The sequence below is a fragment of the Lissotriton helveticus genome, chromosome 9 (assembly GCF_964261635.1).
Source record: "Lissotriton helveticus chromosome 9, aLisHel1.1, whole genome shotgun sequence".
Lineage (NCBI taxonomy): Eukaryota > Metazoa > Chordata > Amphibia > Caudata > Salamandridae > Lissotriton > Lissotriton helveticus.
In genome coordinates, this window is record NC_136070.1 from 1,226,455,469 (window position 1) to 1,226,468,146 (window position 12,678).

The window sequence follows — 12,678 nt, forward strand, 5'->3', positions numbered from 1 at the left end:
GACAATAAAAGAACACAGCACTCACGAGGCGCTAGGACCCAAGTTTAGAGGGGCAGAGCTGGGCACAGGCCGGCCACTATGTAGGGACCCCCAGGAGGCAGCAGCTGGGTCCCACCGTGGTTCCTTCTTGCCCAGCAGTCCTGCAGCAACACAGCTCCATGTAGGTACACAGGACATGGGGTCACAGCCCCAATATTTATACCACAAATGTCTTTGTTCTGCCCTGGCACAGGGCTTGGGGACACAGATCAAACCAGTTTTGGGGGGCACTTAACAAGTGCACCATTGTCCCCATTGACAGTGTAGGTCCTGGTCCCAGACACACCACAGTGGGGCAGAGCCAGCATTGTACAAGGCAGGCACAGAACTATTCAGGGTCAGAGACTACTCCTCCCACTTCTCCAAATGGAGATCAGCCTATTCAGCCTAGCGCTGACTCACCCAGCTCCTCTGGAGCCACTGCACCTCCCCAGCCCCTGTCACTCCAAAGCCAGACATGCAATACACATCAGGCAGGCAAAAAGACAGATAGCACACAGAAATGCCAACTTCTAAAAGTGGCATTTCTAAAAAAGTGATAATAAATCTGTGCACACCATTACGTAGCATTTATTATCACTATTCCAAACATATAAAACTTGATCCCGCTGCTCCTCTCAGATCAGGAATTACCACTTAAACACTTATCAGGAAATCCCCAATGCATACCTATGAGAGGACAGCCTCACAGCAGTGAAAAACCAAAATAGCTATTTGTCACTACCAGGACATGTCACACAGTTAAGGGACATGTCCTACATTTAAGTAGCATTTAATTTACTGGCCCTGGGTAGCATTTAATTTACTGGCCCTGGGTATATGAGATACCACATTACTAGGACTGATAGGTAAATTAAATTAGCCAAATAGGTGTAGACCAATATTACCAGGTTTTACCATAGAGAGCACATGCACGTTACCCTGGACAGTAGTGATAAAATGCCCAGAGTCCTAAAACCACCAACACCATGTCAGAAAAAAAAGACTAGGAGGAAGGCAAAAAGTTCAGGGATGACCCTGCAAAAAGGGCCAAGTCCAACAGGCAGATACAGAGTTTTGAGACTGATACTTGGGGATTCTCCCGTCTGTTTTTCACTTTTCCTGTGCTTTATCAGAAACATATTCTTTCGATGATGGCAGGTAATTGTATCACAAAAAACATAAATAAACAAAATTGATGAAGCTATCATTCTTGTCTGAGTTCCAGTGAGATGCCATACGACCAAAAGCCTCTAGATGTCACTATCGCAGGTTGGAGACTCCCTCAACAGCATTTCCAACTCTGATATACTAATTAAGGGGTTCAAATTCACCATATGTGCTATTGGAGCGCCTCACTCTTTATGAACGAATTACGGAGCTACTCTACTATGCAACCAATATAGCGCTATAGACATGTAAGCCAAGGGCTGTAGAGGGTGTTGTAGTGTTGTATGCGGAGGAGTGTTCTCGGTGTTCTGAAAGGGACCCCATGTTTTTTTTTTTTTGTTTGTTTTTTTAAAAAAACCTTTATTGCACAAAATCAGAAACAATTACGGGCCCACAACCAACCGGCCGGCCTAGACAGAAAGCGGTGCACAATAGCAAGCAGTACGGCAACTCAGTAGCAATGTAAATACAAGCACAAGCGATCAAAGTTACACAGAAGCATGTATACCACCGAGAAGCAGGAGAAAGCAAGGTTTTGATTTTATAATGTTCATAAAACAAATTCAATCAAGAGACGTTAGAAAGGATCAAAAGTCGCAATATACTTCAAGAACAGAGGCGGGCAATGTTAAGCAAGGAAGTCCACAAGCCGTAAGACAGGAGCAAAATGGCCGCACTGTGATATCTGAGCAGGATTAAAATTCACATAATAAGCAGTGCGCCGATCACCCCCCACCCAACCCCGACCCGAACCATGACCCCAGGAAAAAGAAAAGAAAAAAGAATTAAAGAATAAAAAGGAAAAGAAGGCCCATAGGAACAAAAAACGAAACAAAGACCCCCCCACCCTGCACACACGTAGCGGCTACGGCCTACCCCCCCCCCCGTAACGGCGTGCCTGTCGCCCAATAAAGAATACCCGAAATATAGAAAGAAGAGAAAGGAAGAAGAAAATACACATATGAAACCGGAGGAGGGCCAGAATTACGTGTCCTAAAAGGAAACACCAGGATATGTGCGGCCGCCCAACCCATCGATCCCCCGTTAGAACAGATCCATCGTCCAGTTCCCTTGTCTACACATCACAGTCCCAGCAAGCCAACAACAGGAAACAATAATGAAAGGCAATGTCAACCTTGTCCCTGACGATCCAGAGCGGCAGCGAGAGGCAAAAATAAAACCACCCACCAGAGTAATGTGAACAACTGCAAGTACCACAGTGAAACAGGGCGCAGTCCGGTAAGGCCAGTCCAACACAAAGTCAGCGGTGCACAAAGAAGAGCGATGCGCAACTTCGGGTCCTCATTGGTGAACAGTGGAAGCAGAAGCGGCGTGCCCAGGACACCACAAGAAGAATATCCAGCCGGACCAGAATAAAGTGCAAAACATGGCGCCCAAAGGCGACTCCCCCGCAGCTGCGCCGGACCGGGATTATCACACCACTCCATGATTGTAGCGGACAGTGCCGTTGCAGAAGCCAGTGTTTGCACCTCCAGCGCCTCCATGCACATCCGGATAGACGGCTCACCGTGCACAGGCTCAGGATGTGGCGAAGCGCTCAGCATGCGATCCCCTTTTCGATTTGAGGATAGCGTAGATAAGACAGAATCCAAGCGGCCCCCCAGGTCCCGGGCGTGACCAACCCAATCGGAACGCAAGGCAGCCAGGGCGCTCAGAATCTCAGCGATCTGGAGGGGAACCTCCGGAGAGGAGGATAATGCAGCTCCATGGAGACAATGGTCGATGGCCAGGGGCATTCCCAGAGCCAACACGCCGGCATCCCTCTCTCGCAAGTCGTCCTCCCACGGGCGCCCCGGCAAGCACAGCCAGGTCACGGGGACATGGGCAGCAAGTTCCATAGCAATGTGGCACACGAAGATAGTGTGACGTCGGGTATAGCAAACACCCCAGCAGTCGGGTAATCCACCAGGCACAATCACTGTGTACACGGCACAAAATGGCCCCCCTCCCTGTTTCGTAGAGGGAAGGCGCAGGAGATACAAATGTAGCACAAACCGCTACAGTGCCGGGGTAACAAGAAGTGAGAGCTTTGCACTGCAGAAACTTCAAGCGGCCGCCGTTTCTTGCTGGTCGACTGCGCCCTGCTGTCTGTGGCCAGTATTGTGATGGCCGGAGGTCGTCTGTTCCGAGAACAAAGACCAGGTCGCCGCCATTAACAGCCGAAAGTGAACAGGGACTCTCAATCCGTTCCGTCGAAGGGATCACGTCGGGAAGCACACCGCAGGAATCAGCAGCACTCCCCGAGTCCGATACCGTCTCAGGAGGATCGGATAAGTGACAGGATGCGGGACGGCACGGAGGGGAGTAGAGCGGGGCAGCGGAGCCGAGGGTTCAGGCGGCCATCATGGTTCCAGGCTCAGGGACCCCATGGTTGAGTAGATTTTTCGCTGAGTCAGAGGTCTGGTGACCTCACTAATAAAAGGGACTTCTGGGCCCGGGACGCTCCTGTGTTTGTGTACCATCATTAAGCACCACCTGCTGCTAAGGCCTACCCAGCCGCGCCCATAAAGAGGTCCCTCTCTGAGGAACCTAACAACTGTGGATGAGGTGGTTGTTAACCTACACTCTGCCCGCTCACCTTGGTGGCCCATTATCCATGGCCAACCACCTCCAGCCTATGTGGCGGCACCATGCCTCTCACATGAGAGCCAACAGCGCCCCAGCCGGAGGCCCTACCAGCAATTTACTGCAGACTACAACCAGCAGATACGTTTCTATGGTCCATCATAGGACAGGCAGCACCCTGCTGGCATAACCGGAGTCCCTGGCCATTTCTGAGGTCTGTGCACAACCACAGGGGCATTCACCACACCACCCCTGTCATCAGTGGCATGCTTTCCTCCACAAAGATTCGTGGCCAGACTGAGTCGACGCATGGTGCCAGCTTTCAACAATCAGCCTAGCATTGCCCACTGCGCTATCCTCCCACGTGAAGAGGCCTCTACAACATGGATTCCATCCCCACCATAGAGCCTTTTGGGATGACTGGTAATCCGTGCTCCATAGCAGCAAAATGGAGAACGTGGGTCGAGAGGCTGGAAATGTACCTCACGGCTGTAGCTATAGGCAATAATAGATGATGGTCTAAACTCCTCTGTCTAGCTCTCTAAGTAAGCTAGCTCTCCAAGAAGGTGGTTGAAGTAGTACCAGCTGACACTTATAACACCATCAAAATAGCATTGACAGCGCACTTCGAGCAAATTGCTAACCCTCATTATGAATGCTTCTTGCTCTGCCAAGCCTGGCAGGGCCCTGATGAATTGGTTGACGAGTTCTACGCACGGCTCAGAGAGCACATGTACCCTCTATAACAAACAAGACAAAATCCGAGCACAATTCATTTAGGGCTGTTCGTACGCCAAGTGCAAGTTCAAGTTCCAAAATTTATATAGCGCACTACTCACCCAGAGGGTCTCAAGGCGCTTGGGGGAGGGAGGTGTTATTACTTGTCGAATATCCAAGTTTTCAGTTGCTTTCTGAAGGAGAGGTGGTTCTGTGTAAGGCGGAGGTGGGTGGGGAGAGAGTTCCAGGTTTTGGCCGCTAAGTAGGAGAAGGATCTTCCCCCCATGGTGGATCTGTGGATGCGCGGAATTGCGGCGAGGGCTTGATTGGACGATCGTAGTTGTCGGGAGGGGGTGTAGAAGGATAGACGCGTGTTGAGACATTCGGGTCCTAGGTCGTAGAGGGCTTTGTGTGCGTGGGTGAGGAGACGGAACGTTATTCTCTTGTTGACAGGGAGCCAATGGAGGTCTTTCAGGTGGCCGGAAATGTGAGCTTGCCGAGGGATATCCAGAATGAGTCTGGCTTTGGATGCGTTGGAGTTTTTTCTGTAGTTTGGCTGTGGTTCCGGCGTAGAGGGTGTTTCCGTAATCCAGTCGGCTTGTGATCCGTGCGTGGGTAACTGTCTTTCTTGTTTCGGTGGGGATCCAACGGAAGATTTTTTTGAGCAGATTTTTTTAAGAGAGAAGATACTGCAAGATCCCAGGAAGACCATTGCTGACATCCTCACACTCGGGAGGTCAAAAGAACTCTGCAAATCCTGAGCCTCCCACATGTAAGCATCTCTCCAACACTCTCTAAAGACAAAACCCATCAACCAAGTCTTGCAAATGTCCCCAGCTGGCAAAAAAAGACCACACTAAGGCTACCCAGTCAAGGTGACCATGCTGGTGGTGTGGCTGCCCAGTCCCACATAGGGGAGATGCCAGGCAAAGTGGAAAAGGTGCTTGCTATGTGAGAAGATGATAATAAAATAATATAATAAAGAGAAAGTGTTCTCTGGGTTATGTTTCTCTAATGGGATGATTCTGCTAATCTCACCATTGAAATCAAGTACCTATATACACCACAACAAATCTATCTGTAACTTTCACGACCCTTCCACACGATTAGTAGAACCACAAAGGCAATATAGAATTAATTAATTATAATCACATTATTTATTAAAAAGGTTAAAAAAATCTTATAAAAACACACAAATTCATTGGCATAAGTAAATTATCCTTAATACAGTGCCTAATGCTCATCAACAATTTTATCACAATGACTTTATCCAAACCCAAATATTAAAAATTTATATTTATCCCAACAAGGTTTGTCGACAATTTTTTAACCTTTTTAATAAATAATGTGATTATAATTCATTAATTCTACATTGCCTTTGTGGTTCTACTAATCGTGTGGAAGAGTCGTGAAAGTTACAGATAGATTTGTTGTGGTGTATATAGGTACTTGATTTCAATGGTGAGATTAGCAGAATCATCCCATTAGAGAAATATAACCCAGGGAACACTTTCTCTTTATTGTATTATACCCAGTTCCTGTGGGTCCAAGGGGTACTCTCTTTCTTTTTACAAATTTACTATGTGAGAAGATGAACCACTATGCAAAAATTTGCCGCTCCACCCACTCACCACGAGAATCAGTGAAGAAAACCATCATTGTGAACAACCATTAAAGCCCACCCAGCCGCGCGCGCCAAGGAACATAACAGGTGCCAACGAACTTCTCTAGCTGAGCGGCTCGAGGGCTTGTTGGTGAGTTCCAAGGGTCATCTGCAGGTCACAGGTTTCGAGTCTTGGCAATATGAACTCAGTCGTTAATCCTACCCAGGTTGATCTAAAGAATGCCAATTCTGAGTGTGCAATTGCATATGAAATGTTCTTTGCAGAGTGCTTGAAATAAAATCGATACATAAATAATAGATCACTATACATAAACAATAGCGTTCCACATGACAGACCTCCATATGTTTCAAAATAATTGTAGCATCAATTGCTATGTCAACATTTGTGATCATTCAAAACATGAGGGTATGTGAAAGCATTTCCAATAAAAGCACAGCCGGATTTCTAATGTCAGTCGGCCATCCTCAAAGCTGTGAAACGTTGCCATGTCTACATCCTTAGCAATTGCTTCCTAATATATCCTTTACATTTTGCAATCTCCACAGCTGTGTCAGGTTACACGTCAGTCTAAGAGAGACTTATATATTTATAAGTTTGGAGACTCGATATAGAGGGGAAACGAAATAGCCGAAGTGAGCACATGAGAATCCTATACATACACGACTGCGCCGGCTGTAGGAATGTGGGCGCCAGACGTGCTATAAATGGAATGAAATTGAGTTCACTTTAGAGTCAAAGTGGTGGGTGTGGCTGGAAACCCGGAAGTCAGCCTCGTGGGAGCTCACTCAAGGGCGCCATATTGGAAGCACGGCCTTGTATTGGTTCCTGGGAGGGCGCTGCACCGGGAACGTGGTTTATTTTTGGGAAATGATTGCAAAGCTGTCCAATCAGGTCAAACAAGGGCCACCCCTTTCCTGGCACTTACCGTAGGCGTACTTCATCTGGCAGAAGTCCACAACACTTCCCAGCATCCTCTCCTTGCACACGCACTTCTCTGGCAAAGGCAGAAGTGAAGAAAAGGGTCAGGAGGTGGGAAGAGGGAAGGGCGATCGAAAGAGGAGACAAACAAAAAACATTTAATGGCATGAAACGGGTTACAGAGTACAATTCAAAATAAAAAGTGAGCAAAGTAAAGGATAAATAAAATAAAAAAAGGATATTTTTTTGGTGCTCAAAGGGAAAAGTGGTATGATAAATGAAAATTCTAAATAACACATTACGACCGAAAGAAATAGTCCTCATGCAGAACTAACCTTTTCAATACATTTTTGCAAATCATTCAAGCACTTATCCCTTCATCCATGACCATGCATTCATCCATTCTCCAGCACTTACCCATTCATCAAATTATGCATATATACACTCATCCATCAAGGTAGCTATCCTCCTCAACCCCATCTATTAATTTCTCACCCATTCATGTGCACATTGAGGCATTTTCGTGCCACTTCCCATGTGTAAATTAGGCTGTAAATGTAAGTTGCCATATGCCAGGAATTCTCAAAAGGATTAATAGCTCCTGTAAACAGATTTACTAGCCTGGATATCTCTGCTACAGGTGCCTAGATCTCTTCAGCCATAAATTTTACTCCAGGGGTAGAAAGTGTGCATTTCAAGGTGTTCTCAGTTTGAGTGAATTCTCAAATTATTCTCTCTCCCCTTTCCACTCAGGAAAGGGTTGTAAATTTACTCCCTAACACAAGTTGGCCTAAATCCGCTTATGGGGTGGGAAGGGCTTTCTCCAGAGGAAACATTTCTTTACAGAGTAAAAGAATACTCATTTGCAGAGGGGAAGCTATTCCTGCTGTGTTGAGTTCTTCTCTACAGAGAAAATCCACAGCAGGAATAGAAGACTACATAGGACGTCATATGACCTCTACAGGAGGACATCCATAAACCCCTGAAAATGTTTTTTGAATAAATTGTGAAAACATATTAAGATGGATTTCTTCCTCTATTTTTCCAACTTTTTTTGTTGTGGATTTGGCCCTTCTAGTGCAGACAACAAGGCACTGAAAGTTTTTACTTTTAATGATCACATGACAAATTAATCGCCTGTACTTTAGAAAATTCTTACAAATATGACTATACTGCCGCCAACAGCACCAAGAAAATAGGGTAGACGAGAGCCATATGAAAGCGATAACACAATTGCTGAGTCATCCGTCCATCCAGCCCCATCATTCGTCCTTCCTCACCAATGGCCACGTATTCACTTATTTATCAACCACTTGCACAGATCATACATTTGTCGATCAACTCACACCTGTGCATTCATCTATTTATCCTCACACAGTGATGCATCCATCCATCAGTTTATTCACATGTCCACACATACACATTCCTCCATATACTAACTGTAGTAATAATAACATTCACGGTACAGCACTTTTTGTTCTGTTACTGAATACCCAATTTTAGAGAGGTTGGACCACTCTAAGGGTTTAAACCTTCAGTTCCCAATGTAATAGCATTAAAAGATGAGTTAAATGCATCCCTCCATTTGAATAAAGCAGAATAACTTATTTCATTATTTGTGATTCCTTATTTTGATTTTTCAGTGAGTATTTCCATAATATCATCAGTGTTAACATGTACCACAGAGTAATATTCTTACAGGCAGCCGACACGTGTTTCGCCCTCTGTGGCTCATTAGCCTCTGACAGTTATGCCGGATGATGCTTCTCATGACGGAATTAGACCCAGGACTAGGATGGAATCCATCAAGACGTTGCTTCTTCAGACTCTAATTGAATAACTTCACAAGTCATTGGGAAACCAAACGAGTATCTTTGTACCTTAATGAGCCTTCCAAAACCCCAGGCTAATGAGCCACAGGGGGCGGAGCACGCCAGCTACCTGTACATATATTAATCTGTGGTACACGTTAACACTGATGATCTAGTGGAAATACGCACTGAAAAAGAAAAAGATTGAAGGATAAATAATGGAAGGAAGTTATTCTGTTATATTCAAGTGGGAGGACGCACTTAACTAATCTTTCTTCGACATATGCTAACACCGCACACACATTGATTTTGTACCCATCTCATGGAAAGTAACTTCAGAACTGCTCTTGAAGCCCTTGTCCCTTGTCTCTTGCCCTACTCCTTGGCCTCACGGACTCCACTGCGTTCCCCTGTGTCTCTGTAGTGTAGTTCCTATTATCCCAATAGGCTCTGCGCATTGGAATAATACCTTCAATAGTAAAGGCCTAGACCAGACGTTAACTAGGTCTACTACTGTCGATATTAGACTTAAAGTTTTGGGTTTGCCAGCTAGCTCAGAGTTCACTAGAAACTTTCTCGAATGTTCAGGAAGGAATTAACTTCCCTGATTACACAAGAAGGGATTTAGTTTCTGACAACCATAGAACATGACAACTTTGCTCTCCCCTAATCAAGAGTGTATCTCGAGAGTCGTGTGAACAAAAGGCAATTTATTTTACTCAGTCAGTACGTGCATTCTTAGTCTCATCAGATTGTAGAGAAAAGGAAGAGACGGGCGTGTTCAATAAAAAGGTGTTATTTATTGATCAGTCTCTTTTCTCATACAAGAGAAATAGATCGATATTATTGCAATACTTATAGCTAAGTAAAGTGCATACATTAAAAGCAGAAGTATAAAATAATACTGTAAAAACATTGATATGGTTTCTAAGCCATAAGATGTTTTAAAATGAATAAAATATATTACATACACATATACATTTGACTAAACGTACTCAACTGGTGTTTCTAAATACGCCTACCCCGTGTACCTGACCTAAGCCTAATACGTGGGCGGGAATAGAAAGTTACAGTTCAAGTTAAGTTTGTTTTTGCCAAGTGACTGACTAAAGAATTCTCTGCGAGGGGTTATTCAGTTCTGTACCTGGAATTAAGGATGAATGAGGGATGGTATCTCTCTCTCTGGTCTCGATATTCCAGGCTGCCTGCGAGGGCTACCCGGAAGCGCCGGTGCTGGATTTCTCGGCAGGAGAAAGCAGCGCGTCTCGTTCTCAGCGCGTCAGGAAGGCGGGGCTGCGCCAGCAGGGTCGGATCTGCTCTGGGCTTCGGCAAGTATGGCTGCTCCGTCTCGTCACCACCGCGTGTGTTTGCATAGGGCAATATCGGTAATATTTATACCTTTAAGGTGCCGAGATTGACGTAAGGATGGACATAGATACGTCAATAAGGATGTCATACGACTTGCTCGTTAGCACATTCTTTTGCTGAAGTTCTCGGTGAAATCAAAACAATGGCCGCAGGGTTTTGCCCAGGTTGTCATAGGTTTGATTTGTTATGAGAACTCCGTATGCCTTATCAGGGGCTGGAGGAATATCGCTTGTCTAATTAGATCGCAAGCGTTATGACCTAATCAGATAACACGTTCCTGTGCCGTAGTGTGACTGCGTCAGATAACGGTATCTGCATCATGGGGGTTTTCTGCCTCATGGGCTGACTGCTAGTTAACTTGTTGGTTTGTTTAACCAGAATAGGGTCAGGAATAGGGGGATCGATTCAGAACCTATAGGAATACATCACACCCACTCCACGCTAACTATGGACATATTTACTAATCTATGCATAGTAAAACATACTATATAGTATAGTGTATACCTTACCACCCCAAAATACATAAATGCATCTTGAAATTTTTCAAATATACGGAAAAAATTGCAATCATATGTATTGTATGCACTCAAGCTGTAGAATAATGCCAAAGTAATCACGCATTTGTATACATTATATACATTATTGCTATTTGGTATATGAGAATTTACACATGAAATGGCTCTTAATACAGAAAAAAAGTTCGAGACCATTCCATCACACAATAAAATATTTATGAACGTACCAGCGGGCAGCTAATGTCTATAAGCTATCTAAAATTTAGAAACCTTAGTTCTCTAAGAATAGTTCTTACTTTAAGCAGAAGATAGTGTCCCGAAAAATATGCAAAAATATTTTGGGGCTGCTGAAAAATTGCTGTCCGTGAACTGGAGGTAAAATTGTTCATGTGACTTTATTTTTAAAGTTGAAGGCCGAATTCAGGGAACGCCGTGTACGAGCTTGCTCAAAAGTCTCTATTTCTGCTCTGGTGAGAACATCATATCATTTAGGCTTTCGAAAAAACTGTCAACAGCTTCCTGGGAAAGTTCCACTAACTCGGAAAAAGGTGTAACCATGCATTCGTGCGCATGATTGTCTCCTTTGACATTCTGAATTGGATTGCTGACAGAAGGTCGTACCTGATCGATGCTGCTTTCATCTTGAACTTCACTACCCCTTAATCGTAGTGGTGAAGCTTCCACGAATGCCGTCATCAGGATTGGTAGCCTTTGAGGGCAGCACAAAGCGTGAACCTTGATCGGGCTCAACAATGTTTCTGCATCCATTGGTGCATCCGATTGTAGCGTCAGACAAGTGTCTAACACGCATTCTTCTCCGCATAGCAGACACCTTAATACAGGTAAAACACATCTTTGCCACATTGGTCGAAATGATAGAAACCAAGTCATGTTCAGGTCTCTAAGCCGGGAGAGTCCCAGGATTTTTGATATCCGGTCCCGGTATCCAATGGCTAGGATTGTTTCTTCCCTTGTCGCAAGAGTTTAGTCTGTGACATGGGTTGCCATAACGAAAAATAAGGACTAAGAATAGGATTCCTGTAATTAGTCCCAAGATCAGGGGAAGTCCGCCAAAAATCGAATGGACGAAATCTGGAAAAATACCCAGTATGGCTTTGAATGGTGTTAATGCCATCGAAAATACTGTCTTAAATACCTTTGAGACCCCGTTGGTATCAGAAATATTTAAGATTTCATTCAGGATTTCTGCGAAATGTATGGGGGAATTAGTTGATAACAATGAATGTATCTCTGCAGTCGTCCTTGCGACTTGTAGATCATACGTTTCTTTTGATGACGTGAGCCTTGTAGGCGTCTGAAGAAGCACTGTTTTCATTCTGCTTAAAGTATCTATTCGAATAGAAGTAATTTTCAAATTGGGCCATGCCCTTGCCTCCCTGTCTGGAAAGGAGCTGGGGAACAATGAGCGTCCACAGCACTTGACCTTCGCAGTCGTAGTTACGAGATAAGGAGTCCCTGGCATAAGACTACAACATCTGCGATCTACAATTAAAATGTAACTCCGATTATAGAGTCTTTGAAAGAATGGTTCTATCTCTGTTGCAGGTGCGCCTTGCTGGTGACATGAAAGGTTGTATGAATTCCCTTCACAGGCTCCATGCAAACTAATTCCGTTACACAGAAGCGTGCCGCTTAGTGACATCGCACAATTATTGCCACTAAGAAACACTTTCTGTCCTTTATTACTGACACATGCATGTGAATAGGGAAGGTTCCATGTTGTTTTAATGTACCCCTTTCCCAATTTCTCGTACATGCCAGCCTGTATATATTTTTGGCAGTATTGAAACCTGAAGGTTGAGATTGGAATATTTATTATCCCATGTATTATCCATTCACTGACAGGTCGTTCTGACATTGTCACTGGTAATCTTTCGAGTTTTTCAATTCTCAAGATTGTATAATCAGCACCCTTTTGTGCCATACTGA

At 44.7% G+C, this 12,678-nt stretch overlaps 1 protein-coding gene across 1 annotated transcript in view; it reads right to left on the minus strand.

The window, feature by feature from the left end:
• Positions 1–12,678, minus strand: part of LOC144782391 (netrin-4-like) — a 257,917-nt gene that overhangs the window by 13,023 nt on the left and 232,216 nt on the right. The window contains exon 8 of the mRNA XM_078661718.1: positions 7,042–7,110. Within this exon, the coding sequence (XP_078517844.1) occupies positions 7,042–7,110 (69 nt within the window). The remainder of the gene's footprint in view (positions 1–7,041; positions 7,111–12,678) is intronic.